The sequence below is a fragment of the Leptosomus discolor genome, chromosome 1 (assembly GCF_034619465.1).
Source record: "Leptosomus discolor isolate bLepDis1 chromosome 1, bLepDis1.hap2, whole genome shotgun sequence".
Taxonomy (NCBI): Eukaryota; Metazoa; Chordata; class Aves; order Leptosomiformes; family Leptosomidae; genus Leptosomus; species Leptosomus discolor.
In genome coordinates this window covers 142,250,714-142,276,367 of record NC_141391.1, presented here as the reverse complement: position 1 = coordinate 142,276,367, position 25,654 = coordinate 142,250,714, and the positions used below count along the sequence as shown (strand labels likewise).

Sequence of the window (25,654 nt, the reverse complement as noted above, 5' to 3'; positions counted from 1 at the left end):
GTTCTATGTAGTATTTCCACTAAATTTCTGATTAAAGATAGAGTGGATTTATTGGCCAGCATACTGTAAGAACCCAATAATTATGTTCACCTTATGCTACACCATCATCCCTAATTGTTTTCAATACTGCTTCACAGAAGACAGTAAGAACAACCAAATAATCAGAATAAATGCCAAATATATGGGACAAAATACTGATGATATACTTTTTCTTCCTCATTGATAGAACACACACAGCAAGGCAGGTCTTTTAAATTAATGTCCAGGGCTTAGTGTAGAAAGAACTGAACAGTTACACATCTCCTGCAAGACATTTAGTGCCTGTGGATGCAGGCAGTTTCCTGAGTAAATTACCAGGTCTATGAAAATGCTGAAAGTCCATAGAAGCCATTGAATGCCAGTGCTTTAAAAATGGTATCAGACATTAGGGAGCCCAAATATGGACAGAAGAAGCAAATTTTGTACTTTATTTATTTTAAACACTACAATGCTAAATGTAATTAAAAGACGTTTTTGCTACATCTAACCTACCTTATGCATATCTTCATACTTGAGAAAAAGTACATTGGCATCCATGTGATGTTCCCAAAACTCTTGCACATGTTCAAACCACGAACCATATCCTACTACAAAGACATTATGATTGGCATGAGGAAAATGAACACTTTTGCTTTGTTTTGTTTTGGGTTTTTTTTGTTATTAAAGTCCTTTTCAAAAAAAGGAGAAAAATAAATTAACCAGAGTGGTTCATGGCCCCAGGAGAACAGTGTCTGGTTTTGACCCCTTGCCATGCACAGCAAGAAACTTGATTAAAAAAGTGGTTTTCTATCAGTTTGTAATATTGAAAAGAACTAACTTACCATAAAGACAAAATGTTCAACTGAAAATGCCACCATATTTCATGATAGACCTCCTGGAGCTCAGTATTAGTAACACCTGACTATTGAACAGAAATTGAACCAAAATAAAAATTACACATATAGCTTTGCAGAAGGCAAATTTCCAGTGGCTCCAGCCTGTGCGAATTCCTGCAATTAACATATACTGCAGCTTCTGTCACTTAGAAGCTAGATACAGCATGTGTGGAAAGTTCCATAGAGCATCCTCTATTGCAGACAAAGAACTGCTAACAACCATTGTCCTGTCTTAATTAAAGACATATTGAGGAAACAGACCTATAAAAATGCTTCACGGTCATTCCCAAAAACGTAGAATGTAGGGACAGAATATTCTATTTACCATTACATCTTTTGCTCCCCCTCCCCCCCCAAAAAAAATCTAAGACCTATTATTTTCTATTGTTATTTTCTGAACACTTCCACACAACTCCCGCAGATATGTCAGAACACAGTTTCAGTTATACTGTATCAGTCATCCCAACTACACAATAAATCCAGACTACGACCAGGTGCCCATGAGGTGGTGAGCGCTCCCAAAAGCTTAGAGTGATGTTGTGATGGGGTATTTCTCACATATCACAAGTTGGGGTCAGGCCCAGCGTGCAGGGTTACTAATGATGAAAAGCTTATGCCTCCTACCTCCTGCATGCCACCAGCAGCTTGTCTTCAGTTCCCCACATCTGCTGTGTGTGGTTCAGAACTTGAAGAGAAGCTGGGAGGGCTTGTGCTCCCAGCACTGCTGAGCCAGTGGTTACTGGAAGCTTTAACCCTCACCCCAAAACTTTTCTCCTTTGTTTTTCACTTCTCTCATAAAGTCCACATTTGCACTGATTTCAGTCAATTTATGTGTGTCTAGCAGAGGTTCACACACTGGTATTTATTATCTAGAGAATTACCAGAAAGACAACCCAAAGAGAAATGCATTCTGCATAATTCCTTGTTACCAGTGATAAATTCCCCCAAAGTACTTCAGATAATCAAAGCAGGACTTAAGCAAATATGGTGAGCAGTTTTTCACATTCTTTCCCAGTATTTTTTTGGTCAATTTTATCTTTTCAGCAAAGCAGCTATGGAAGAATGTTAAACTTTTTAGTTTTGTATTTTGAAGCCACCTTTTCCCTTTGAAAAAGAATTGTTTAATTTTGGTAACTGGAACATTTTCAATGGACAAAGAGGTCAGTATCATAGGAAAATTAATTTAATTAGCTGAATCATTTTCAATTTTTATAAACGTGTTGGAAAAATTCCATTTTTGTTATTCCCATTCCATACACCCCTAAAGAAATTCACACACGAAGCTAACACATCAGTCAAGCAAAAAGTGTTCCCAGCTGCTCTTAATGGTACAGGGCAAGAATCCATTAAGATTATGTTAGCAGAGTTTACCTATGCTTTATGTAAGAAATACCCTTAAGTTTTCGAGGGTAGTGCCAAAGAATTAGCACATTCAAGTCTACTCCCTATACAACTGTATGCTTTCAAACAATACAGTTAACATGCACAGAATTTGTTTCAAGATGGTCAGGTATAAGGAGAAAAAAAAAAAAAAGAAGTGGGATTGTGTCACTTGGGCTCAGTACTTCTCCCTCTAGCAATACTCTGCCTTCTTATGAAGTTTTTTTTGCTGCTGCATTGCTTCCATGAGATGCAAATGTTTATCTAAATGGTAAATGTACCGTATTACGAAACACCCCATTTGCACAATTATGCACACAGAACATGCTGTGATGTTTTATTGACTCTGGGAGATTGCGATAAATCAGCTAGCTGCTAGAAGATGAAGATATAAAAAATTGGGATACTTATATGAAAAAAGAGTACAGAATCCTTCCCCTATCTTAGAAGACCTTCTAATGTGTCTTTTGTATGTCTCCAGTCTAGAAGTTCCTGATCATGGGCTGCAGACAAATATTCCATTCTCAGGTAATGCAAAAGAAAGAGCTGAAGGTGGGTTGGAATGGAAGGAGAGCATTTACCCTCCCTGCACAAACTCGCAGGAGAAAGTAGCAAAGGTTTTTAAGGCCTGTTAAATAACCTCCACTGGCAGGCTTTCACTTTTTTCTTCTCTTTAATATTACACATTATATATATCCTTTAGCATCAACTCCTCCAAGTTGATGTAAGGTTTGCTGCACTGGATCTAGAGGAGATCCTGCTCTCAGAGCACAAGGTGAATTCTTAGTGTCATATTAAGGTATCATAGAGAAGATTTTTTTTTTTAGAGAAATAGAAGGCAGTACTTAAGGCCATGCAGCCTGAGGGGGAACACAGTGGCTGAGCGTGTCATGAAACAGCCCTTGCTCGAAGGAGTTACTGGGTGAGCAGCTGATGAGTTGTTGTAGAGCAGGTTATGGTATTCTCTTTTAGAGGTGTACTTTTCCGAAAAGTTTCAGCTTGCAACTGCCTTCTTACAGGGGCTCACTTCAACTCAGAGACGTACTCCAGATCAATCTCATGCAAACTAGAGATTTTTGTGTTAACTGGTATCTTGCAAGGGATAAACCTTGAGGTTTTGGATGAAATAAAAATATTAAAGGAATTGCCAGGAAAAAATAACTTTGAGGACAGAAAGACTCCTGGAAGTAGCTAACAGTGAGGTACAACTGAAATCAAGTGATGCTGGGAGCATCCACCCCTTTTTGCAAGGTACCCAGCAAACTGCATTTTAGAAAAGTAGATCAGAGTTTTACCTAAGTGGAACACTGCTGAGCCCATGGAGTGAAATACTGTAAGGCAATTATTTACAAGGCATGGCCATAGTTTGCATGGACAAATCTAAGTCCACACAGCACTATCTGTAGCAACCTCCTTGCTGTACACATAAAACAAATGCACCTTTATCCAGTTCATTTCTGTACTTGCAGAAGAAATGCAGAGATGAAAATAAATGTGTAACAGCATGTGCAGAGAGAACAGCTCCTTACACTTGTCATTCATAAACCTTCTGCAGAACTCCTGAAACGTTCCTCTGTAGCTCATGGTCCTTAGGGAGCGGTGAAACTGGTAATAAGACACCACCAGGTCTTTTGGGTTGCGAGCCATGTATATTACCTATGATGGGGGGGGGGGGGGGAGAAAAAAAAATTATCTTATTGAAAGCATTTTCCCCACCCCAAACATGATTTCATTTCCTTTTTACCTTTGAATTGCCATTGTGGAGGTCCGAAGGCAAAAACCGATACGGTAGGTGGCTTTTTATAAGGCGAGGAGATGTCAGTTCCTAAAATGAAATAGACAGAAACATTTCTTGCTGTGCATCAGTTTTTGGCACATCCTGAGCTGTCCTGAACTGTCATACTTGAAGCCCTTCACTATACTGAGTCACATTCACTTCTTAAATTAATAGGGGTCTGGGACTAGAAATTAAGTCAGGGAGTTACATCTGGTTTTTAAATATCAAAAGTCTGGATAACGTGTTGAGTTTTTTGTTGGGTTTGTTCCCCCTTCCCCCCTTTCATTTTCAAAGTACTTCCATTTGTAGGACCTTCTCAGGAAAAGAGTGTAATAGCTGAAGATTCTTAGTATCAAACTAACTTTGTTTCCAGTGATGCTTCCACTAAGATTCCTTGAAAACTATTAGAAACTCTGAAAATCCTACACTTAAAGTCTTCACTTCAAAGTTTTACTCTTGCAATTTATTTTATCTTCAGAATTAGGCCCAGACGATCCAAAGGTTTATCTGAGTGTGTGAACATCTTTCAAACAGGGTATTTTTCTATAATTTGAGACAAAATTGTCTTATGACACAAATCATCTTCCACTAGTTAAAAACTCCATAAATCCATATTGGATGGAGTTGCTAGCACATAGTACAGGTTGTCATCTCAAACTAAACCTCTCACTATCAACACCACTTATTTGCATCAAGGTAGCCCTGAGGTCTTACTGGACTAGGCGTCACAGATGAAAAAAGAAAAGCAACCTCTGACCCCTAAATACCCTCAGTCTAAAGTAGGCTGATGCTGCAGTTGTCATTGACCAGAAGCAACTGAAATCTATCCATGCCAGCCTCGGCTAGCTCAATTCAACAAGCACTGTAGCTGTTATAGGATGGAGCCCAGTATTTTGCCTAATCATTCCAAGATATGCCTATACCAGAAGTAGTTACAGCAATGACAAGATCCCATTTATATGCCACGCCGCCAGTCTCTGAGTGATTCTTAATAGTGTGGAAGTCATTTCATGTAGAATATTCCAAACTCCTCAAACTACACCTACAGAGTCTCTAGATCCACAGATCTTGGGTCTCTAAGGATTTAAATGTGTAAATTCAGAGCAGTGTGTCTACAGATCCATAGATCGGTGTATTTGTAGTGCTTCTTTCACAAGTTTGGGGAAGGAATCAAAGCCAATTTGCCTCATCTGGGCAGCTTATGTTTACATAAGCAAGGGAGGCCCAGAACTTTTATTCAAAAAACCCACTGTCAAGATATTTAGGACACGGAGAAACATCTAAATCATTAAACAGAGTACAATACAGCTTAATAAAAGCAATTTTAAAATAACCTAATAATACTCTGAATCATTCCAACAAACTGAGCAAGTCCAGTGATGAAAAGGACAAGGACACGGGATGAAATGAAGTGATAAATATGGAACCGCGGAAAAAGATACTCAAATGCTGAAAGACTTTATTTGCAATAAGTTGTACCTTGATGATGTCCAGACCAGGCTGAGGGTACTCTAGGACTGGAAGTTGTTCATCTATATTCATTAGTCCAATCTCATCTGGATCAGCTCCCTGACTCACTAGATATACGACTTCCTGTAGCAAGCCTGTGCCTGCATAAACCAAACAATCAAAGAGAACAGATTGCATTACAGTTCTTATCTAAACAGAAGCATATGAAGGGAGACCTACAAACAGAAATAATAACTTTTGTCCTTAACAGTCTGCTGTGAGCTAAGTCTGTAACTACTGTTTTAACGTAGTATGTCTGCTCCCTCAGTTTTATTTTAAATGCATTAAGATCTCCTTTCACATAAAAGGCCTGAGATTTTTCTTCAGTAATGATTTAAATACGTTTCTGTCTCCCAATCATTTTACCTGTATTGGAAAGCATTTTTAAAAAGTTTTTCCCCTGTGAATGCTGGCTAGGCAAAATACTACCGTTTCCATTTTAGAAATGAAAAAAATGAGGCAGACAGAGATCATTCAAGTTCACAAAACACATTAGTGGCCGTACTGAGAGACTGCCAGTGTCCTCTATTCTAAATTGCAGGCAATTCTACTGTTATGCAATGATTTGAGAGTCTATTTATACCTCCACGTTATGGACTGGACAAACCACTGAATGCATCAATGCATAGCGAGTTAGTCATAAGCTTTAGAGGCCCCAATCACGTATCTCTCTCCAGTCCAAGCGCATTTACAACCAACCATTAGGTAGCATAGCCTTAATGACTGCGCTTTGGAAAATAAATAGGTATTCCAAATAGAAGTTTGAACAGAGAAACTATTTCAAACTATTTTACCTTCAGGCAGGTCGGAAACCCTCAAAACAGGCAAACAAAGGTTCAGAAATATTTGAGAGGCTTATGAAGAGAAAGGCACAAGCTTTTGGTGAGATGGGGGAACAGAATGAGAAGAGATTAAAGTGAGCTAGCAGGGAAGGGACCCCATAGTTTAGATGACAAGTCACATGGGCATGGGACATCCTGTATACTGCGATAGGTAGACCAATTATTTAAAGAGTTGTGACCAGTAAGGAAAAGGAGACCGGGATTTATTCTCTCTCTCGTGTTGCCTAAAGGAACAAGTAATCGTTCCAGAACTCATTACAAAGCCCAAGCCCGCCTCAGCATCCCATGTTCTTGGAAAGATGAGCTGCGAACTCTGAGATCATGCCTTTTGTTCCCATTTTAACTTGAAAATAACTTGTAAGTTGCAATTAGCTTGTAACAGTCACTAGTTAATTCATGTTAAGTAGCATGACTGTACATACTAACATACACGTTTTGTATGAACTCTGTAAGTTGTTCCAACACAAAAAAAAACCTAGTGTATCTTTATTCAGATTTTTTTTTAATCTGAGCTAGGAAGAGTTAAAAAAAAGGCTCATGTACTTTAAAGGCTGGTTAGAGTGAACAGTCTGGATACAATATGAAAGAACACACGCCTCCAAGAATTGCTTTGGAGAGTAAGTACTTTAAGATTCCTCTGTTTCCTGACTGATTGGTGGGTAAATTAAAATGGTTTGGAAAAAAAGAAACTTTTACATTATCACCACCCACAGAGACAGCTGTCACAGACTTAATACACACTTGCCCCTGAGGCTGTTCACTCTGCATTTTTAAGTCCAAGCATGTATTTTATACATTAAAATTAACATACATACAGTACTTCAGTATCAGTCCTTCTGACTCTGAATGAACACAACCGTTGTTCTCATTAAATATTTATTCTGACAGGAGACACCTTGGTTCTTCATAATTTATTTCTGTATTTCCAATTCTGCCTGCAACTAAAAATGCTATTACAGCAACCTTGTTCTATGAAAGGCAAAGGAATAACTGTATGAGGGTAAACAACACCACCAGGACTTTCAAATTTTTCATTACTCAGCTGCTCTCTAGGCAAAAAGAAGCCATCTCTGTGGTGCCTCTGAATACAGAAGGGCAACAGCGTTGAGACAGAACTATGCTGAAATCTCAGGAGAGCAGCACATTCCCTACCAGCTCTGCATAAGGTCTGACAGAAAGGTAGGAGGGCCCCCATGGCCTTACCTAATTCTGCTCAGACCCATGGCCATGTGCTAGACTTGGCTTGACTGCTAGCAGATCCAGAGAGCATTGCAGAGATGGGAAATGAGATATTAATATAGGAGGCATGGGGAAGAAGGGTTCCAATTCAGAAGGAAGGGAGTTGTTAGAATTTCTCCTCCCTACACCTGCAGTAGGACCACTGATCGTGACTTCTTCCACCCATGAACTCTGAACTCTCTGCTAGTTTTCACTTTTGTCACTTACTATATTAGCCTGATTTTTTTCCACATCAGCACTCAAGTTACTCTGCTTCGGATTTTCAGGGTCTTAATGCAAATGAAAACTAGAGGTTTAACTTTTGAGGGAAGTGTGATTTTTTTAACTTGTCACCCTTAATCAATTATCATTTATCACACACACACACTCCCAAGAGCCCCATATAAAAAATATCAATCTGATCTCCTGTTTTTTAAAAAAATTAAAATACCACATGCTTATTTGTTTATAAAGCAAAAAAAAAGCTAAAAGTCTTTATATATATAATTTTATATATATAACCTCCTCACATCTTTATTACAATTAAAACCAACTCCAGTTGTTACAGATATAGAAATGATGGCTTAACCTAGCAACAGACAAATGGCAGCCCAAATTCCAGACCTAGCTGCTACGACAAGATTTTCTAGTCCCTGGAAACACCAAGGCCAGCAACAAACTGGGTTACTGTACCTAGGTATGTGATGAGAGGCCCAAGCCTAGGCTAGGGCCATCAGAATTTACTAAATTTGCCACTGTGGGATGTGAATGCAAGTCTTCTGCTGTAGCCCCTGGCTCCCCACCTGTGTATAAAGCATACAGAAACTGGCCATTTGAACCAACTGATTGAAACTGATGTCTGTGGAGATGTGCAAGAACCACCATTTTATGGGGGGTTCTTGCACATCTAGCTAGAGTAAACTGCTGAAACTGAAATTTTCAAAGGAGATTATGGGAATAACCTCCAATAATCTCAGTCTACCACAGAATTTGGCCAGATCTAAATGTCACAGAAACTTTCTTAGTAAAAGGGAAAATGATGATACTTGTAGAGAGAAGAAAAAGATGAAGGAAGCTAAAGAAAAAAAAAAGATCCAGAGCTTATCTTTATACTCCCTAGATTTCTGGCCTGGCTGCCAACAATGATTTATTGTCACTTGAGGGTTACTCACTTTTTAAGTGAAACTAAAGGATTAGGTCACTAAGTGGAAAAAACTAGCATGCATGCATATGAAGCCAAGGTTTTTCTTGGAGACAATCAGTGGATCTTATGCATCCCTAGTATTTTCCGTCATTTTCTCCTTGTGTTGCTGAATGCATGCACATGTATGTGCATGCCTCACTTGGGATGGTACAGAAAGAGTAAACAGTAACTGACAAACAGGATTTATCTGTCAGCCTTTGGGCATGAGGCACCAGATGCAACATTCCTAAGTACCCAGCAATTCTATTTTTCCTTCTTCCAGCTGCAACAGATCCACATTTCATCCTGGAGGAAGACTGCTGGCCCTGCCACCTCCAAGGTCATATTGCCAAAACAGATGTGGAATTCATTGACATTTATTCAATTCCAACTAAAATAGAGCCAGTCAGCATCTGAGGAACTTCAGTGCACTGTACCTGAGAAATGCTCTTCCCTTACAAGCTCTTCTGTTGTGTCAATACAACGCCTCAGGAGAAAACAGCGTGTTCCCGTTTATCACACAATATCTGGAAAGAGATGCGATGGGAAACAGCTGTGATAAGCTACTGCCAGAATTCACAGGTTTTTAGGAGAGCCTTTTAAATGATCTGCAAACCTGCATTTCTGCTCTGCAGGTACAAAAGCAGCCCAGTCACAGCAGTTTGAAAGTGTGCTAGTTGTGCTGCCCTGTCCTTTTCTGTGATGCCTAACGATGCACAGAAATCAGAACTCATTAAGGATCCTATCATGCCTACAGCAGCCCCTATGATAACTGGGAACTCTTAATTTGTACCCTTTTTCATGGTCAATGCCTCAACAACAATAGCAAAGTCAGTTCACGGCCATACAGCCTCTGCTTATCAGTAAGTCAAACTGCTGCAGAAGCAACCAGACATCATAGCAAGATAGCCAAAACTTTCAAACACCACAGCTACTCCTTTCTGCTTCTATGCATTAGATAGATGTCTTTTGATGCCAAATTTAGTCTCTGTAGGATGGAAAACTAGTCTTTAGTGCAGCTATTCTCTGTCCCCTCTCACTACTTTCTGGCCACTGGCACACTCCTGTGCAGCCACTGAACCTCACAGATTTGTTCAAAGTGAACAGGCAGATAGAAAACCATAAAATTTTCTGTGAAATTTTGCTTCCCAATATGGTTTCTAATGTAGTTTATTTCAGTTTTCTCCCCTCCATATCAGCTAATGTGGGACAAACCTGCAGCTCAAGGATGCAAAGGTCTTTAGTATATTCCTTTTATTAACCCCTTGTTTGGAAACCACATGGAAAAATAAAATAAAGGAATACTAATGTTAGTATTAACAGTTTTCTAGCACTCCTAATTAGTTGCATTTCGTTTCATCTACTAATGCTTGATCAAGTTTCAGCTAATCTAATGCAACAGACCCATTATGACTCATAATTTTTTTATAGCATTGGTAGATGTAAGTGCTCATTAAAGATGAGGGCTGCTAAAGCTGTCAGATTGGCCTAGCAAGTGCTGTAAAGCAATTTCCCACATAGTTGTTCTAATTGCCTGAAAGCTCATTCCCCTTTCACCAGTTTCACTGTGTATCTACAGGTAAGTATGACAGATTCATCTTCACCCTACAATAGTGGAGGGAAAATTAAGATTTTTCCGTTAGAGGAAAACAATTTCCAAACCATAAAAATATCTCCTCTTGAGATGTTCAAGTTCTCTTACATCTTGGACTTCGAACTGGCTTAAGAATAGGGATCTTCATTATCAATTAAGGTTTTAATAATAAAAATAATGTATATACCTCGATACCATATTTTCCAATTCTTCTATTCCTTAATGAGACTCAGGATTCAGAATAAAGGCTGAAATTGTGATGTTATATTGCCAATAGTTTTGACTGACCAATTAAATATGTATTAGAGGACCCGACTTTTAGAAAGGACTGAATACTCATCCTCCGATTAATGCCCCTTTTACATGGCCTACACGCCCCTAAGTTCAAAAGTGACCTGACAAAGGGACTCTGTGGAACATGAGGAAACTGAATCCAGATCTTCTGAAGCTGATGGCAACATCTTAAGTAAGAATGGATTTAAAACAAGTGTTAAATGCACGATTTCCAGTAACATTCAGTAAGCAGTGTCTTGGATTTGGAGACCTACTAATCAGTATTTTTCCACTTGCAGCTACTGACTTTTAAAACAAAACCAATAGGCTAAATTCTACTTGTCTTTCGCTATACTTACATCAGAGAATGCAGACGTGGGTCCATTAGGTCTGAGTTGTGTTTCACCAGAGGCTGTAAACAGCAAACTATGAAAACCACACTCTATTTATGACTAAAATGCACTTTCTGTTTGGTAAAAAAAGCTGTCACTGAACTGTTTACATACACGTATTAGCCACAGAATTATTGCTACTATGTATAATACAGTATCCTAAAGCACCGCTTTAACGAACTGGTTACAAAACAGTGTTATTTCTGGCTAATGCATTAATACTATTTTTAAAAAATGGCCCGAGTCCCAATTCTCCCTTACATTAGCACACTAACTACTCAATAGAGGACAGGATGAAAAGTGTAGAATTGACCACAGTGCATCTCAGACCAGGCACCGACTATTGAGGCATCTCCACCTCCACACAGCAAGGCAGGCGACGCAGTATGTTTCGCACCAAACACCAACAGAAGCAGCTTGGAGAAAAAGGCCTGCTGACGCTTTTGAGCATGCTGGATCCTAAACCTGGAACAACACAAGTAAATAAAACACACCAGGGCCTGTTCTCTGGGAGGACGTGCGGGACAGCTGAACCCACATCCACAAAGATCAATTTCCCAAAAAAAGGCAGCCTCATCCATAGATTCCTGGGAACAGTCTCTGGCTCCAGCTATCTCCCACACCATAGTGGGGAGCACACTATCTATGAGAGAGCAAAACTTCCAGGGAATGTGCTAGCAAGGGAAGAGCATGGATGACAGCCTGTTGGAGCCTGTGTCTAGTGTCCTAGTTTACTAGTGTAGCCATAGTGAAGCAGATAACTGGATTTTCTATGTTGCCTACTTTAGATTTTATAAAACCAGAAGAAAAATAGCTGAAGTCACATACTCCCTAGCCATTGTATCTAACCCATGGCTACCCCAATCTGTCCCAGCAGGCCTCCTGTTGAGGACAGCTGGGGCAAAAAGTGTTTCTTTTCTATCCCTCTTAACAAGCCACAACATCCTCACATGCAGCAAGGACTAGGTAAGTAGTATAATAACAGCTGTAAGAACTGTGAGTCCAGTCCACAGATTGCTCAAAATCTAGGGAATAAAAACAACAACAAGCCATGAGTTTGTCGTTATTTGCCTCCTGATTGATGAGTCATGATTTGTGTCTTCATGCTTGTTTCCACATCCATCATTTCATCTTATCTAGGTGTCCCAGATTTTGTTACAGGTCCTTCTCTGACAGCTGATACTGGTTGGTAACTGGTATTTCTTGGCATCAGATATTCAAAAGGAAAACTATTTTACTCCTCTATTTAAGCTTTAGCTGGGCTGGTAAAATATATCTACGTCTATGGATGCTCATCATGTCTGCACCAGATGTCATCACCAATGGAGCAGTCTGTGTGAAGTTACTCCAATTCACTTAAAATTAAATCAGCCAAATTAGCTTAAGGAGTTCCTATTTTTGGCATCAGCTCACCTAGCAAATTTTGCCCGGGACAAACTAGAATGCATCCACAAAAAGTACTCTGTGGGTGGTTCTTTAAGAGAATTTACAAACAGCAGGTTAACAAAACAAACATCCTGCACTAGCACAGATGCTTTTAAAAGAGGACATCTACCCACACGCTTAGATTATTTCTCTTTCAGTTTCTACTCGCCAATCAAACATGCTCCCATGGTGTAAGACAGCACACCACCCATCATGCTAAAACAAAAGGAAAACACATATAGTATAACACGTCAGGAAATTAAAATAACAGATAAGCCTTTTTGCTCTCTTACCAGCTATCTGACAGAATGACATCCCTTTTCACCCTTCCCACACTTACTCAAGGTTGACAAGGTTGAAAGTCAACCCAGTACATTCAGTTGTTACCTTCTTTCCCCAGGCTCCTCCCTTTGATGGACATCCTCATTACCCAATTCAGAGACACTGTGACTTTCATGACATTAGTGTGAGGATGTAGGAGCAAGTGGTCATACCCAAGGGTTGGCCAACAGGACAGTAATTCACAAGGGAAGGGTACTTTTATTAGCTAATACATGCTACAGGGCAGATTCTGTCTCAAACGTACAAGAATTATCTCGCAAAATTTGGCCACATAAACTAATGGTCCTCCTCACAGTGATGGGCAAAAGGTGTATAGCACATTTTCAAATCTCGCCTCCTCTCTAGAGCATACATAAGAAAGTACATACCTCTACCCAAATTTTACCTCAGCTGTATCCTGCCCTCCTGCTTCCTCTGGCAGTCCTATTCTCCCAATCTTTTACAGCCTATAGCAAAAACATGCCTAAATTGCATTGTATATTACCCCAGCAGGAGCTCACTTAATCTCCAACAGAAAGTCCCCCCACTGTGTCTAATTTCCCTTCATTTTCAAACAGGTAGTACAACACTGTACCAAGGATAACAACGCAGAAAAGAACTTTGCTGTAATGACAAGTCATTGTTTTTAAAATAACTCTCAAGGACTTCACTATGTTGAAGAGAAGTGCACAATTACCCTTAGCGCCACTGATTTCTAGGACAACTACGTCACTTCCTGAGTTCTGTCCTGCAGTCACAATACGGTCTGTGGCTAAATGCAGAGCCTTACAGTGAGCTCTGCTGATTGACAGAGGATCAGAAGGTAGGAGACAACACGGCATCCACATTAGAAGCTTGTGTTGAGGTCGTTCTCATACCCTTTGCTGTGAACCTGTTCCTCTCCCCATATGGTAAGCGTATTTCAGAAGATGTCTGTCACTACTCAAAATGCAATTCTATGCCCCAGTTTCAATCTCTTCCAGGAAAATTGCGAGGCAAAACCTGCCTACACATTAATGTGCATTTGCATATATTAGGTGGTTAAATCACAAAAGACAACACACCAATAGTATAATGTGAAACTACTGCAGATAAGTTTTACCTGAAAAAAAAGAAAAAAAAGCAGCACATTTTCGTTTCAGAATTTCAAGAAACACTGTTTACCCTCTATGCATGAAACTATGCACCTTGTTTAGTCAGGTGGTCTAACATCAGGGAATAAAGCATTTTGTCTCAAACAGAATCCCCCTCAAATTATAGCTGCCCTAAGCAAAACCACTCTTTGCAAGGTACCTATGCGCCCCCCTCACATTTAGCACATAGTCATTCCCTCCGCCTGCTGAATTGCAGCTTCAGGCACACTACAGCCATTTCTATTCTATTTCTATCGCTGCTCTTCAGAATTAGAAACGGAAATAGATCTAATTGGGAATATAAAAGAAGAATCAGCCAATCTATATCACCACAGGTTTTCTCAGTATTGCAGCAAAATCCTTGATGAGAACACACTATTTCTGATAGAAAGCATTGGTGATCCAATAGAAGCACTGAGATTGATCATTATTAATGCGCACTTTAGCTAGATATGCATAGAGCAATCCAATTTTAGCTATGCCTGTAGCTGTTCTGTGCTACTTTGGCAACCCTGATCAGCAGTAAACAGGCCTTTAACTGGATGGTTAACCTAGGTTTACGATTGCCTTGCATCAACAGGACACCGCAAAACAGCCAACATACTGCCAAATCTGGACTGCTGCATGTATGGTCAGTGTATGACTCCTGAACACGATTCTCATCTCACCCGCATCACGCTTGTCTCGCTTTGTTGCCTTAGATGAATCTACTACTCATGCAGTGAAGGGCTAATCCAGCACCATTGTCTACATCCCATATGGTGATCTAATGTCATTACACACCGTCTAGAACTTGCAGCCTTATAAAGGATGATGGCCTTCACACCCTACAGTATAAACAGGTGGGTAAAACTATATGAGAATCAGCTTGCATTTTTTAAATTATAGATGGATTTTGGCATTTAGTGACAAAAATCCCTCCTCAGTTGTTTCTCCAGCACTCCTCCCTTTACTTTTTATCCTTTACTATCTCAGCCATTGCCTCAGACTTAACTAGACAAACCTCTCTTACACACTTTCAGCCCAGTGATACGCTTCCTTCCTGACATTCCTCAATATCCCTTCATTCCTCCCCACAGTGGCTTTTCCAAGCCTAACAGCCCAATTGGTTGAGACGTTATAACAACGGACCATTTCCTCTGCCACATTGTCTTGTCTGCATGCACACACAGCAAAACACTTTTCTTGCTTCTGAATCTGCAACATATTAGGAATAACACGTGACTTTTTTTTTTTCTTTTCTGTAAAAGACTTTGATATACAGAACCATAATTATCTCACTCTCATGCTCCACCTTCCAGGATTCTCCAGGGTGTCACAGAAACTCTGAATGGGGTCAAAGTGATGAGATGCTGGGTGCTTCAAGTTATTAATCCTCTGTTCATTGCTCCCTCCCACTGGTGGGAAAAACACATTCCTGCATACTAGCATTATCATGTGCTCAGCTTTAATACTTAGATGCTTAATTCAATTTCTGAGCTATAATTTGCTAGTTTCTCTATAAAAATATAGATGGTAGGTGATACCTTTTGTCCAAGAGAATTTCTTGCTGTTACACCTGAAAAATTCTGGTAGAGAAGAAATACATCCACGTGCCTCCAGTGAAAAATACAGACAAAAAGATTATATGATTTATTCAAAGTCACAGAAATCTTTAGCCAAAAAGTCACGTCACATGCCCAGTGTACCAAACCTTGCATCACTTCTAAAGCAACACTGATGGGACAATACAGGGGGTAGTTCCTTCCCCTCAGCATAGGGTGTATGAACCCCTACTGCACCCAACAAGAGAAAAGTCTTCATTTAATAAAAGACTGCATAATAAGAATGAAAAAATTATGTGTGCTTAATGTAATTCACTCCAACGTTCAAGCATTTTGCTTCCTTTCATTAATATCTTCACTATGAAAGACGAACATTAACAAGAAATGAGAATGGCTGTTGAGATTTGGCTGATTTACATAATTTTCTAATTCTTTAGTCTAAGGTCATTATCATCTGATCCAGTCAACAGTGATTTCACATGCCCAGAATTCACTTTTTTACACAGGGTAAAACCTTTTTTCTTTTTTTCCACCTGAGCCTGCTTTCAAAAAGCAAGTTGTTCAAGTTTTGCACCACTACACAGCGGGGAAGCAATTATGCTACATTTGCAAAAGACCCACCAAAACCTATTAGGTAGCTGGAGAATTCTTCCTCTTTGGAACCATTTGTTTTGTCTCTAGTAACATCTCTTCACTGGTTTGGTCAAAGGCTCATGACAGAAACGCTGCTAGCTAGATAACAAAAATGAGCTTTCCTTAACAACAGATTTTTCTTCTCCACTTTTATTTCCTGCTTGAAACACATCAGGACCTATTCAATTCTGCTCCCAATGTGATCAAATCAAATGCATCAGTGGCAAACTTAGCGTTGTCTTCAATTACTTATTATTTGATGGTTTTATTTATCATTTCTTTGCCTAGCAATATTTAAGACTGAGTCAATACCAGAAGGTATTTTGAGCTTGTCTACAGGTGTTACTTTCTGTACCTGAGTGGTCCTCAATGGCGTGAGTTTAAGCAGAGTATTTACTCTTCTGATTGGTGGAACATGACTCCAGTCACCGAGAGCATGAAATCAGATTCAAATACGGACCCTGTACATCAGTCCCCAAAAGGACAGCTCACAAAACATATCTCCATCACCCAATGCAGTTTGCCATTTCCTTTCTGTTTGCACGAGTCCATTCTTCCTGGTCAGCTGGTATAACAACTGATGTGCATTCATGTTGTATTAAAACGGAACAATATCTGTGCCTTATAAATTAGAGATAGAGAAACCAAGTAACTGTGATGTTACTGTAAAAGAGAAAAAGTTAATAGCATATTCTGATTTTCAAGACATGAACTTGTTTATCCACATCATGAAACTAACTGAGGTTTCCTATCATTCCATGTCACAGGGAAGAGCTTGTAAGTGTGCATAATATTGCCTCAAAAGACAGAGGTCATAGGAAAAGAATCCAAACTGTATTTTGTGTAAAAATCTCTTGATTTTTAAGCCAGCCTCATGATTTCTTGAGGCATGCCTCTGGGCCAGTAACATTTGTATTTGTTCTTTAAAGGAAAATGGATGAAGCTCAAGGCACCAAAATCCTGCAAACAGAACAGGACTATAAATCCAGAACAGCAGACTCTAGCTCTTTTGTAACTGCAAAACTGTTGTTACAAAATACCAACAAAACTCTTAGGAGGAGTTCCATGTGATAACATGGGGAATCAGGGCAAGTCTACTAATTTAACACACAGACAGCCACGCAGATACTCTTGTTCCCTGAGGAGGCTTAGCTACAGTGGCATAAGGCCATCTCAGACTTGCCATTACCAGGGTAAACCTCTGCAATCCACTGCAGCTGCCTCACATCACTGTATCTGACAGCTCCCAGCCTAGAAACTCCCACATCCTGGGCACATCCTTGGGCAACCTTTCAGTCTGATTCTCCTCTCATTTATGACTGCGCAAATCAGGATTTACTGCAGCGTGTTGGACCTCTGCATACCTGGATAGGTGGGAAGAACTGGATTCCTTGTGCTTAGGCTTATCAGTCTGTCAAATCGTGCAGAGGCCACCAGTACATGTTAGGTAGTTAGGCAGCAAGCCGGGGCACTGAAAAAGTACAACTTACCAAGCCGTAACTGGGGTGTGCTTGAAGGCAGGTAACAGAGAACACAGGCACAGTGATTCCCTGGCATAATATTCAATCGACATAGCTCTGTGCAGACCTGTCACCTACTCACTGATTGCTATGGCAGGTAACTGCAGATATGTCAGCTGGTGGGTTAGATGTCCACAGACTGCAGAATGCCCCTGCAAGCACCGGTCATGTGTAGCCACGTAATCTTAGTCAAGCAATAGCACTCTTTATATTGAATAATAAGCATATTATTGTGCGGTACAAAGAAGAAACAAGAAACCAATCTTACTGGTAAATATAACCTCACTGCCAAGAGATTTTTGTAGTCTGTGGAAAACAGGAAGAGTAAGACTGCACAAGACAAACAAAGCAAGATTTCACACAAGGCATAATTATTTAGTACATTTTCTTTATGGTGTATCTCTTAAATCAAGACATTTTGCCAATATGTTTTTATAGTACGGTCCCACAGACAGCTAAGACTGATTGGAAGGGGAAGAAACAAGAGGCCAGAGATGAGAAATCCTTAAACGAATTTCACAGCCGAAGAAAAACTACATGTGTCTACATCCCCAATGGTTCAAGCCTCCCTTTGCCATAGGTGTAGTAACTTTTGAGTGCCGAGTCTGATCAAAGAATATTCTAGATGTTGATGAGCAGAAGTCATTAATTTTAGTGGAGAATCAGACAAACAAGAAAGTGTACATTGTACCCTCTGTATCTGGTTCACAGCCAAGCAGCTGTGATTATCACTGCTGTAACGGTCAATGGATCAAACTACTCTTTTCCCATCAAAAAAGAAAACTCTGGGTCACGCAGTGTCCCTGGCATGGAAAGATTCATAGTGACTGCAGTACAAGGGAAAAGGGCTATGGAAGAATGCAGACAGAGCCCCTGACACACGGCAGAGAAAGGGGAAGGACAGAGCGCTGAACAGAGCTCTTCCCATCAGCCAGAGAAGGGACTAGAGCATACCGCAAGAGGAGGTGTTGGATTCAGGAGTGCTGGAAATAGAAGGGGATAAAAAGAGAAGTATGCATGCAGTGGGACAGGCATGCGGAACAGGAGGAAGCAGAAAACACACAATGCGTGCAATGCACTTTACCATGAGATGCAAAGAGAAACATGACCTTCTGTACATAAACTTTTAAGCAAATAAAATAATGGACAACTCAATTTAACTCTCTCTGGTTGATTTCATGTAACACCAGAGGTAAGTGTTAAAGAATTCGAAAGAGGAGAACTCAATGAATGTACACACAGGAAAGCTGTCTTTGAACGTATCTGCAAATTCACTGTTGGCACTTCACTGGCCTAGAGTCAGCCATCGTATTCCCTACAAGCTAATGGGTAGTTATAAAAAAATCCAGTGCTGCAAGGAAAATTCAAAACGCTAACTATAAAAAACACCTCCAGACAGCTAAAGGTCATACCCAGCACTTGCTCTTCTGACCTGCTGTCTGGTGCTAAACGCAAGAGTTCTCAAACTGGCCAGACTTGAAGCTGGTATTTGCCCAACAACTGACATTTTCCCACACAGAACTCTGGAAAATTATTTGGCAAAATAACCAACATGGGAGAGACAGCTTCATTATTAATGTAAATAACTCACTTTCTCAAATTACCAGTTTTGCAAAAGGCATTAATTTGTGGGCTTTGACCCAAGAATGCAAAATGCACATTCATTCAGAACAGATAAAAGATGGTATTAAAAGAGCTACTGCACACCACTTGTCAGTAAAGCAAATTGACGGATCATGTACAGTCAGGGGTTAGCATCATAAGACACAGCAAAATACTAAATGAACCTGGACTCAATGCTATACTTTAGGGACCGATTTAATTCCACTGAAATCATTGACCTTAACAGACAGCTAATCCAGCTCTTGGCATGGTGACTGATGGAATACCATGGAAGAATTTGCTTATTCATTAATTCTGTAGTTTAAGATCATAGAGAATAATTTTAATCTTCAAGTAGGGTACAAAAAGCTCACAACAGTATGAGAGGGTTCAAGGAAAGCTGTGACCGAGGCACAGTTTTTCCTATGAACACTGCATCTGTATCCTATCTGCGAAGCAATCTGTTGCGTGCGCGCCGATTATTTAATGCTATAAGAATGGTATTCTGTTTTACGTTGGCAGCAACCGCACATCTCAGCGTGTCCCACTCAGCCTGCCCATTCTATGCTACAAAGTTACATGAAAGAGAAAACTTGTGACTTCATTTCTTCAAGGTAGCACACCTGATTTTAAATTATGCATCATGATAAAAAGGTTTTCTGTAATTGCAGTTCTACTATATACATATGCATAAGCACACATGCACATTCACATATTTACATATCTAAATGAATCTCTGGGGTTTAGACATAAGCTTCTCCTAGTCCAGCAGCTCCCAAAAGCCATTACCATTGATTGGACACAGGTGTTAAGAATAATTAAAGAAATAAGGAGTATCATTATTTAGGTATCCATCAGTGGAAATCACATTAAAGCAGAGTCATTTTCCATTAGACTTATTACATTATTCCCAGCAAGGCCACGGGTACATTCAATTTTCTACCATTATCAGACCAGCTTTTTCCTGGGTCACTCCCAATTTATCAATATCTGAAACTATTTCTAAGCACTATCTCCATTTCACATGTTTAGAGCTGTACACCATCTAGTCTTGCAGAGTATGATGTCTTCAAAATGGCATACATACTACTTCATCAGTCTCTGGGATTACTGAAGCAGTCCTGACCCTATAAGCCACTTGTGTATTTTCTTTGCCAGATAAACCAACATATGGCCAACAGCTACTGACAGAGCCTTCTGCTACTAGCTTGTAGCATAGGGCTCAGTAAGAGCTAGAAGCTCTGGCCTCTCACACATCTAGCAGACGGGCTTGTTTGTGTATTTTCCACAGTTTGAGCAGATGGGGAGCTGGTGAAACACTGAAAAAAACTGATTTCCTTAAGGATGTCAAAAAAGTTTGAACCTATTTGACATTAGTGCCTTTTTTGACCACAGAATTTTAGGAGAAAGAAGAAAAGTACTCTTGAAATTTTGTTCAAATGTAATTTATTAACAGAAGCTAGACAGTGGTCCCAATTGTGTTTTACCTTTAAAGATTACAAAAAAAAAAAACCTTAAGTACTTCACCCCAAATAATTGATTACCACAACATTATAAAAATTCTGATCAGAGCCAGTAAACAGAAAAATCTTTGTCAATGCTACTGAGAGACAGGAAGATGAAGCTGTAGTTACTGTAATGCAGAGGAGCTTGGGGTTCTGGATTTAACTTCTGGCTTTGCTGTAGACTTCCTGGATGACCTTGGCTAAATCAATGGGAATCATATTAGGGCAGCCTAACTTCTACTGACATGCCTGTCCCTAGTCAGCAGACCCTTTGATAATCGATTCAGAAGCCCTAAATAAAGCACTGAGCTGTAAGCCACGTAGGTTCAGCTGACAAAACAGTCTACTGCAAGGATCTCAGTAGACTTCAGGCTACCCAAAGGTGGAGACTGCAGACATTATTATCGTGTTCTAGACCCTATTCCCATGACAACGACATCCGATTCCTCAAGACCTAAGTCGTCTCTTTGCTGGCAAGTAAAATACTATGGCATCTATTTGGACCCCGAGGCTGTTCCCCCAGCTCCTCCACAGAACACTGTACCTTCAGCGCTGGTGCACCAGTTCTCAATCTTCCTTTTCCTTCTTCCACAGTGACTGTTAGTAAATCCTCTTGTAGTAAGCACTGCCACTAACTTTGTAAGCAGCCAGTTCGCTGTCACTGGCCTCAGCTGGGGCTGAGAGACCTAACATGATGTTCCTGTACTCACAAAATAATAGCAAATTAAATACGATTATGCAAGCTGGCTTTCCACGGCCAAATGTATAGCCATCAAAACTAAGCTATTGCCAGCTGATGTATTAGTTATATTGTGCCTGGCTGCTGGAAACAGAGGTTAACTGAGGATATTTAACGATCCACCAATATGAAGCTGGGGTGCTATACTAACACAGGAACATTGTAAATCCAGATTCACAAAACTGAGATCCTAAAACTGAAAAAATTAAATAGTCATCTTGCTGCATGCTATTAGTCTAAGACAACAGTTTAAGAGAAAAATAAAGATGTAGCTGTCTGCTCGTAATCCTAGCATTTTGGGGGCTATCCATCTACATACTATCCCTTACCTAATGTACACATTTATCAAGATCTAGTCAGTCTTTAACAGCATCACTGGTAATGAAACATCAAAAAATGTGAAGACAAATATTTGAAACTGCTTAAGAAATAATAACGTAACGGATGCTGCATTGTAGAAAACGTATGTTTGAAGCAGCACACCAAGAAACAGAAAAGCATTAGCCATTCATACAACAAACAATGAGTAAGTCAGAAACCTATAATATTGAAGCATCATTTTACAAGGTTATTTATAGAGCTAACATCGGTTATCCCTAGCAGACTTTGAATTTTCTAGAAAGACATCATCTTATTGTCAGGAAAAAAAGTCACTCAAGGACTCGATGATTTTAAAGGTCTTTTCCAACCTAAGTGATTCTATGATTCTAAGAATGCGCTTAAGAAAGAGTCTATCTGGTTTTACCAGGTGGGTTACAAAGCTACCATATTGTCTGCCTCTTTGCAGGCAGCACTACATCCATGTTAATTCCGTTTAAACATTTTTGCTTGGAAATGAAGAAATCAGGAAACACGATATTAAAGGCAGACATCTGAACCGTGTAAGACAGCCGAAGGACGTGTTTACTGGAGAAACGCTCGCTTACATTGCTAACAGGAGATATTTCTGGCAATTCAGACCGTGTGGTAGAATGTACTTTGAGCACATGTTCTCCCAGAGCGATCTGGGCGGCCGCCTCAGGAGCACAATACAGGGGGCTGCAGGGCAGACAGCAAATCTGTATGTCACATTAGAAACCTGCACGCGTGCTATACGTTCCCGCTTTCCTACACGTAGGCTGAGCGAGATTTCCCTTGCCTGGAGCAGCATCTTCATCCCCGAGTGGCTCACCTGCCGGGCACCGGGACCACCGAGAGGGGCGACCACCAGCGGGAGTATCTGGCGCTGGCTCGTACCTAAACTGGGTGGGTACGCCCCAGGGCAGGGACGCCCCACCCGTGCCCGGGACCCTCCACTCCGAGGGTCTCCAGGGCCCGCCGGCCGGAAGGGCACCCCTCACCGCACGCGCGTGTGGCGGCAGGGCGCAGGCCTCGCCCCGGCCTCCCGCAGGGGCACGCCGCCGCTGCGCGCCGCCCGCCGGGCCGGGGCCGTGGAGGCGCCTCCCGCCCCTCCCGGGGCCGGCAGCCCTGCGAGCCGGGGAGAGGAAAAGCCGCTCCCGCCACCCCGTCAGGGGCAGCCCCAGCCCGGGCGGGGGAGGGACGGAGGAAGGCAGACCCGCCCGCCTACCTGATTTGGGGTAGGTGACAATCCAGACGTCGCTGTCCCTCACCGGGAAATTGGCGATCTCCTCCATCTTCCCCCGGCAGAAGGGCGGCAGCCGCACCCCATTGTACTCGAAGTACTTGCTCTCGAACTCCCCGGGCGTGCTGGGGGTCTCGGCTTCGCTCTCCGCCATCCTCTTCCCTGCCGGCCGCAAGGGCGCGGGGGGGGGGGGGGCGGGGGGGGGAGCGGCGAGGCGCGGGGCCGGCGGGCGGGCGGGCGGCGGTGGGCGCGGCGCGGCGCGGCAGCCCCTGCCCCCGGCACGCCCCCACGCACGCACGGGGAGGGAGCGCGGGGCTGGCGGGGGCCGCACCGCCCGGCGGCGCATGGGCTCCGCGCGCGGTGATGTCATGCGCGGCAGCCGCAGCGCCCGGCAACCGCCGCCCCGCTGCAGCGCCCGCCGGGCGGGCGAGGGGGCAGGGTCCGGCCGGCCGCCCTCCGTGCCCTCAGCCCCCCTCCCCTCCTCTCCTCCTCTCCTCTCCTCTCCGGGCGGGCCGCCGCACGCACACGGCCCAGCGGCCGGCAGGGGCTGGGGCAAGGGACGGAGGGAGGACCTGTCCTCCCCGCTTTGCCCTCAGCCCGCGGCACAAGGCTCCGCGGTGCTGCGGCAGTGGCGCGGGCGCTGTAGCAGTGCCAAGGCCCGGTCTCAGAGAGGGCGGGTAGCAGGCTGGGGGAGGCGGGCGGGAGAGGGGGGCTGAGCAGCAGCGGTCGGGTGCACCGGGGGCTCATCCCCGTCCTCGCAAGGAGCCCAGACACAGTGCTTGGGGGTGGGGGGTGGGGGGGGTGTCGGTAACGGAGTGAGGAAGGGGGCGCACACTGGCCTTTTTCAGCCACACGGATCATTTGCTCCTTGCAGTGCTCAGGTTTAAACCCGTACTTGTTTGGGTTTTTTTTTTAACATGATAAACTGTTCATGCTGGTTCCCTCTTCCCAGTCCCTGGGATGCTACCTCTCTGTGTCTGGCAGGGTAACAGCTGTCATTACAGGATGAGGCATCGTGCAGGCGGGCTCGGGCCTGAGCACCCAGCCCCTGCCAGGCAGGTACCCAGCGCACCCCCTGCCAACTCGGACTTGCTCCCTGGACCTCGCAGGCTGGCATCAGAGCTGACTCAGTAACTTACCTTGCTTGGTGGTCACTAGGCAGCAGAAACCACCCCTACCCCAACACCGCTGGGGGCTGGTTAGTGAGGATACAGCCCTGCCTGCGCCATGGGTGCTACCTGCTCATCCCTTGTCCTTTCTGCTGCAGCAGCTCCAATCTCACTGCTGCTGGCAGCACAAATAAGGCCTGGAGCAGAACACAAATAGCACTCCTAGCTGGGCTTGTGGGCAAGACAGCCCAGGTGCTGCTGTTCAGGGTATGTAAGGCCTATTGCTGCCTGATAGGGAGGTATAAAAACTCTAACCTTTCTTAAGAGCTGTTGTACTACAGAAAGAAAGGCTGTTTTGGCTGTTCTGTCATGAATAAAAAGCTAGCAGTAGTTCAACAAAATTAATTTTTATGTTAGTTCCAGAAAGGTCAATGAAGAGTTTTGGTTTAGTTCACTCTTATTAGCCTTATAGCAGGTGCTTTAATTTGTGTTTAGTTATGCATGCTTCTGTAACGATGCTAAAATACAATAGAAGTTCCTTGAAAGCTTCAGATACAAAGAGTCTGTAGCAGATGTGCATTTGAAAGAAATAAAATAAGCATGTAAAGTAAGGGAAGGGGGTACAATGACTTGGAAAATATGTCAGTAAGTACTAGGGAGTAAATTATAGCTAATTTCAATTGAGTTTTCTTAATTGTGAACAGCTACCAGCTGGACATTGCGTGTCCTGTCAAACTGTTTGTTCTACAGGAACAACCTCAGGAAAAGCAACAGTGGAAAGAGCTGGAGGCAGTAACTGCTTCCAGCCTTTATAGTTCCATCTACCAGCATGCATAAATCAATGCTTTTACTGTAGTTTATTTACATTTCTTCGTATTAATAATAAACTGCAGACATGAAAACTTTGGTTAGAGCAGGTAGGGAAAGTCCACCAAAAACTAACATCAAAAGTATTTTTTCATTGAATGAAAATGGTTTGCAGGAATGTGTTAGGTAAAAACAAACAAAAAGGGAAAAAACAACAACAACAACAAAAAAACCCCAACAAACCCAAAAACCTTAGAGAGGAAAATTCATCCCAGAGTCAGTGGTTGGCTAGTAAGACTTGCCTTGGAAGTTGATAAGGCAGGTTCAAGTCCCTGTGATACTAAGTTTAGTTTTGAGCCTGCTTCTTCAAGACACTGAAATCAGAATTATCTGTTGACATCTAAAAGAACTTCTCCAATTTAAAAAAAAATACATTTTTGATAAAAAGTGGGTTGACAAGAATAACAGGCAGCTGGGCATTTGGTATTCTGTATTTTAAGATAATACTGTAAACTCAGAAGCAACTGGCATTCTGGCACTGGTGCCTGTTCTTTTCTTTCCTATGATGTGTTTAATGGTCTGATTTCTCTTTTTCCTTGCTTAATAAAATAATTCAAAATTGCAATTTTCTATGGAAAGTAGAATTGGGGGA

At 41.9% G+C, this 25,654-nt stretch overlaps 1 protein-coding gene across 1 annotated transcript in view; it reads right to left on the bottom strand.

The window, feature by feature from the left end:
* Positions 1–23,240, bottom strand: part of SULT4A1 (sulfotransferase family 4A member 1) — a 28,926-nt gene extending 5,686 nt beyond the window's left edge. The window contains exons 1-5 of the mRNA XM_086466272.1: positions 23,072–23,240; positions 5,551–5,681; positions 4,039–4,119; positions 3,824–3,950; positions 532–626 (exon numbers count right to left, since the gene is read on the bottom strand). Of these exons, the coding sequence (XP_086322398.1) occupies positions 532–626; positions 3,824–3,950; positions 4,039–4,119; positions 5,551–5,681; positions 23,072–23,240 (603 nt within the window). The remainder of the gene's footprint in view (positions 1–531; positions 627–3,823; positions 3,951–4,038; positions 4,120–5,550; positions 5,682–23,071) is intronic.
* Positions 23,241–25,654: the final 2,414 nt, after the last annotated feature.